Genomic DNA, 6,157 nt, shown 5'->3' on the forward strand with positions numbered 1-6,157 from the left:
TTAGCCGTAGACACCAGCAGAGGAAAACGTCGGTGCCACTGAGCTAAACAGGGGGCAGGGTAGCTCCACACTCTTGGCAGAAGCCTCTCGGTTTTAAAGGTTCTTGGGACACTGAGCAGAAATTACGTTAACCTAGAATTTATCAGAACAGTGAGCTAGTGTTGTAACTTTCTGTAATTAAACCATATGAACTTTACAGCGGCAGTCAACGACACAGAATTGCCGTTAGTTGCGCTAGCTAGCTAAAAAGTAAAACACAGCGTTCAAGTTTGACATTACGTTACGTTAATGCTAACGTACCATACCTGTGATAAAGGTTAAGCTAATTCTAGCTGATCTAAGCTGTTATTTAACGTTAACTTGGTGAGAAACGATTCCTTAATCGAAAAGTGAGTGAGATAAATATCTGTATTAGTTTAAAATTAATTATACAGCTACTGTAGAAGCCTAGTAGCCTTCAAGGGTTCATTTTGTGCGTGATATTGCCGGAACTGTTGTTTTTTTCATTGTCATAATGATAGTAACTGTTAGCGAAAAGTTAGCTAGTTTTAGCTAGTCTATTTTAGCTAGTTTACAGTTAATATTTGTGCATCTAGAAATTTGCGTTAGTTTAAGCAATGTAACTTTATGGTCGATAACCAACATTACCTTCCAGATAGTTGCAAGTTTTTCTTTTAACTTCTTGCCAACGACTAGTTTATGGTAGTAATGCTAATCTGAATATTAGCAAGGTTAGCGAGAAATGGCATGTCTGTTTAGTGCCAAGCCATAGAGATGAATTGCCCAAATTGCTTGCAATCCTAGACGCCTTTTATTGTTTTGCTTCTATATAGTGTTAAGGACAAAAACAATGTATGTAACTTAGCACTATGAATACTATAAAAAAATCTTACACATGCCAAGGGCATAAATCTCAGTACCTCAACAGAGATGATTTACCTGATCTAAAAACAAAATACATTTAGTCACAGTAGGAGTACAGGTTTAAATAATACAATTGGTGATGCCTGAACTCCATTTAATTGCTTCAGTTTCAGGGCTCTGGTATTGTGCCTGCTGGCTCACTCTCACATGTAATGTCTCACTAGGACAGTTAAATGAAACTGAGCTATTAACATAATTAATGTTATTGTTAGTAATGCCTTTCCTTGTTCCTCTATTATAAGTCAAAATGTCATCTGTTCAAAGGGCCCATTTCATAACTGTCCTAAAATACCACAACAAAGACAGAGGAAAAAATGTCCTATCATATTCTTGATGTGAGTCTGGCCTGTTCTGTCATTTTGGCTGTGATTTTACAGAGTCTATAAATTATGATGCCAAGACGCTTATCTTGGCAGTCTCTTTCATTCTAGGCTGTACTCCAACACCATAATCAGAGTTCTTTCTAAGCTTTTATAAGTTACAATTCATATTGTAAGCTGTTGAGATGGGATAAAACGGAAATTTAGAGTACATAAGTTACAACCTAAGGAACAGATTACAACCAATTATTTAACTAGCAAAAGTCAACAGTGAGTATCTTGAGAGTGAAGAAGAGGCTAATAGCAGTCAAATGAGGACCTAATTTCATTGTCCTTTGGATTGTCTCCCTCTACAGGTAAATCATGTTTATGTCAGGTGTAGAGTGCATGTTGTTAAACAGCACAGAACAGAAGAAAACCATACAAAGGTACAAAAAATCTCAACTGGTTTAATAGCATGTACATACATCTTTCATTAAAACTCTTTGTAGCAGTTCAGGTAGAAGCAGGAGGAGGGAATTACTGAAAGAAGAAGGCTTCAGGTCCATTAGAGTGACTTGGATAGTGTCAAGGGTAAAACGGTATTATTGGGTAGATTTACTTACATAGTTAAGTGGCTTAAAAGGTTTTTTTTAGGGGAATTAGGGGAGAGGTAGGGACATAAATTAGAAGTAGCTGAGGTAAATGCTGCAAGGTTTCATAGCCCACTGAGGTAATGGTTTCATTTCTTGCTGGACATTAGTGCATTGACTTCATCCTCTGGTTTGAGGCTATGCCACTGGGCTATTGGCCTCCGTGGGTTAGCCAGCATGTCTGACCAGTGGCATAGCTCAGTCCCAGTGCTGTTACTGCCCAGCAGCACCTTCCCGATGGCGTCATTCTTCCCAATCTTATCGTAGTCCAACACAGTCACTGCTACCTGCACCTTCTAGAAGTGAAAATACACACACAAAAAAAAGTAATGAATTTCTGTTGAATTGCATATGCGTGCGTGCATGTGCATATAGATATATGTACCTCTATCTGTTCACATGGAACTTCAAAGCTGAAAGACTCGTTGTAGTAAGGGTTCAAAGTGTTCTTCTTTATCGTTGTTTTCTTTTTCTTGAGTCTTTTCCCATTCTGCATTAAGTGGATCTTCACATAAGGGTCTGGTAGAGACAGAGAGGTTTTATGGCAAAGGAACAGACCAACAGCCTGGCAGTGATGCAGTAACTCCATCAGTGAAACACAACATCTATTGTAGTCGCTCCCGATAGTTTCCCCCAAATAGAAACTGCTTGAAAGTGGACACACCACTTAAAAAATGTTTGAAGGCCTTAATGCTTAGCCATGGTTAACAAACCTGGGCTATTTTGGGTGCATCTGGGTCATATTCTGAAATATACTACTGAGTCATATTTATATTTCTAACTGAAAAGATTGAATGATAAAAAAAAAGCTTTATTGTGGCACCCAAGTTGATAGTAAAAAAAAAAGTGTTTACGAAAAGGAACTTGACATGGAGTGAATGTGAATGAAGGTTTTTATACTTTTCTGTTTGACTCACCTGATAATCCACCCACATCCATTTTCTTTAGGTTTTTGGCCTCCAAAATCACCACCGTCAGTTTCCCTGCAGTGGGCACATACCTCAGGGACAAACATATGTCTCCAAGCTTCTCACTCTGATGCAAAGAAAAAGACATAAGTATGTTGTGGGGGATTTGTATAATAAGTTAACCATGGCTTCACAATTACATTAAAAAATATTGAAGCAGAAATAACAGGCTGCAGTCTGAGACAGTGACTGTTCTCTACAGTATACCTGGCTTTGAAATTAAGTGTAAATATCAAAAGAAGAAAGTATTTGATTTTACTCAAGCCAAAGAAACATCAAGCACCAGTAACCTTGTTCTCTAACCACAATGAAACAATGAAGGACAATTTTGAACAACCTAAAAGCAAAATTTGCTTTGCAGTGTGTTCCCACCTCCTCCTTCTCTGCCTTCTGCAGATCCCTCCACTCCTGCAGAGATTGGCTGAAGTCCACACTGCTCATCGGTATCTTCACAGCACCAATAGCATCGTGTTTTGAGAATCGGTCAAAGTCGTACACAGTCATCGCCAGCGTCTTCCCACCCAGCTCAGTGTAAGGTACCTACAGAACACACATCAAAGACGATGATTTGAAATATATCACGTGCCAAGTGCTGACTGTGAACACCCAGTCAGGATAAACAACTCCATTTTTATTCATTTCCGGTTCTAATTTACCTTAAATGTAAAAGTCTCATTGAAGTTGGGTTCCAGGGTCTTCCTGTGAACTTTGGTTTCAAACTTTTTCTTTTTGTCTGGGAGCAGATAGAGTTTAACATAAGGGTCAGAGCTACCTCCCACATCCATCGCAGGAAGCTCAGCAGCCTGCAAAATGCCTACCACCAGCTAGAAAGTGATGGCAAAGCAAAGTAATAACACAAGATGAGAATCTGGCTAATTGACAGAGAGGAGGGAAGTATTAAAATGTGACATTTTAGAGTTGGCAGATGGTGGGCAAAAACATGTCATCACAAATAGCAGCATCTCACCATGTTATCTGTGAAGTTGTAGTCTAATGTGAAATGCAGCCTGCCCAGCTTCTCCTCCTCCTTGGGCTCATTATCTGACAGCTCTGTTTCTTTGTTGCTTTCATCTTTCAGCGGCTGCACACACACACACACACACAGACACACATCACACGCAGGTGAAATATATAGCTTTACAAGTAATCAAAGAGGACCCTTTGTCAACTTGTGGAGCAGCTACTTGTGCTGTGTTCCTACAGTATATTGTATAGCATTACACAGCCAGAGGCAATTAAACAAAGATACTGTTACCATCTTACATTTATTTATTGTTCAAAGGGGGAAATGTTACACCATCAGTGTGTTCCAATGTGACCTGGATCCTTAAAGACAGTGTAACACTCCAAAACAACTCATCTCAGACCTCAACCTTTACGACAGCATGAGCAATGTGCAAAGCATCCATTAGTCTTAACACACACTGACAGTTTTACTACTTCTGGGTGACCCCGATGTCACGACTGTGATACATTGCAAGGACAATACATCTGCAGGGGGAGACTGTGTGTGTGTGCGTCTGTACCTTGTTGTAACCTCCATCCATTTCAGTGTCAAAATCTCCCTTGCTCTTCTCTTTTCCCTTTTTCTTGTCCTTTTCTTTGTCCTTGTCCTTCTTTTTCAAGCACTTCTTCCACATACACACGGCACACGACAGCACCACGCACAAACTCACAATGCAGAGGCCAGCAACGGCCCATGATGGCACTGCAAATCCACATGAAACATGCACATAAATAGATGATACACAATTAATTTACACACACTTAGTCAGCCACTTGAATACCATGTTCAAATGTAACCCTTGAATTTCCTTTCATGATTAAACCGTTTTTCCCAATCACAAAGGAAGGGAATTATATTCTGGGAACACTGGAAAACACACTGCTATCTAATCCAATACTCCTGTAGTAAATGCTGTTGTCAGAGAGGCACTGATTCCAATCTGGGGTCATTTTTAGGCCACATTTTGTGATGGTGTTATACGGTATTACAATACATGTATTGTAAAGTTATCATTTCCATCTCTTATGTTCAAATACAAGATGCCATTTTTTATGACTTCCAATTTTGATTCTCCAGTATGCAGTGCATGCACATCGCATTACAAGCAGCATACATCTATGACTCTGTCATTTCTGAATTAATGAAAAGGAGATAATGCACTTCTGCCAGGGAGATAGCTGTCTTGGATGCATTTATAAATGTAACCTAGTTAATGTAGTAAATCTGTCCCATATGAGCAAATACTTGTCTGGCCTTTGCAGTGTGTCCCCCATTCAGTCACACATTCCTGAAAACCAGTTCTCCAATGAAACCAAGATCAGAGACAATTCTCTCTAAAATATAGTTATTGAGAGAATGAAAAATATATACCTATGATATCCATAGTCGTACTGTAAAACATTGAAAAGTTTAGAATTTTGGGTTGAGTACCTTCAGCACTGTATTTCCAGCATAGTACTCAAAAGTATCATTTAAACTTCACATCTTTTATTCAAATCAATTTTAAACTCAAATCTCCAGCAGGGACATTTTACTGGAGTTGTCAAAGGTTTGATCTCATTTATATTCTTTAAATAAGATAATACTATGATGCCTCACAGCTCTACCACCTCCAGGGTTATACGTGGCTTTGGTGTTTGGATATGTAACCCAAATATCTTTCAAGATGCAGTTTTTAATGGGTGCACCATTACAGGACATTTAAGTTATGCCGGATCCGCCTAAAGGTCCATGGAGATGTATAATGATTTGGGTGTCTAACTCACTGTGGATGCTGCGCAGTTCACTCATGAATTTGTCGGGATTGTGACCTGCAGATTGTTTTTGGTCTGGGGTAGTTGCTGCATTTGGCAAGTGGGTTGGGGTAGCAGGGGTGCCTGGTGCAGTCGGGGCAGCTCTACGGTTCCCAGTCATTATTTCAGGAGTTACAGCAGATCCAGACTTAAACTGGCAGAGAAACAGAGATACAGAAAAAGATGGCTTAGCCCTAACGACATAATAACTCATACACTATTCCATACAACAAAATGTATGTATGTAAATGTAAATGCCCCAAAAATCAAATTTGAGAAAACATCTAAACAAACCACAAAAACACATACACACCAGAGCAGAGTTTCCATAAATGGTATTGATCAGTATGTGAAGCAATAATCTGCTTATAGATGCTGTATGACCATCAGTGTCAAATGACTTCTCCTGTTTCTGCTGGCCTGGCACTAACGCTTGAAGACAGGATATGCAAGCTGCTGTCTCTGCCAAACCTGCTGACATGCAGGAGCGAGAGGGATGGAGGAGAGGAAGGGG

The 6,157-nt window shown here is 39.6% G+C and overlaps 1 protein-coding gene across 1 annotated transcript; it reads right to left on the reverse strand.

The window, feature by feature from the left end:
• Window positions 1-1,965: 1,965 nt before the first annotated feature.
• On the reverse strand, window positions 1,966-5,764 carry syt1b (synaptotagmin Ib). Its single transcript, XM_041938634.1, has 8 exons — window positions 5,617-5,764; window positions 4,371-4,552; window positions 3,812-3,925; window positions 3,501-3,668; window positions 3,217-3,384; window positions 2,794-2,911; window positions 2,262-2,395; window positions 1,966-2,172 (listed from the first exon to the last, which is right to left on the reverse strand). Exons 1-8 carry the CDS (start codon window positions 5,762-5,764, stop codon window positions 1,966-1,968), a joined length of 1,239 nt encoding a protein of 412 aa, XP_041794568.1.
• Window positions 5,765-6,157: the final 393 nt, after the last annotated feature.

This window comes from Chelmon rostratus, chromosome 6 (genome assembly GCF_017976325.1).
Source record: "Chelmon rostratus isolate fCheRos1 chromosome 6, fCheRos1.pri, whole genome shotgun sequence".
NCBI lineage: Eukaryota > Metazoa > Chordata > Actinopteri > Chaetodontiformes > Chaetodontidae > Chelmon > Chelmon rostratus.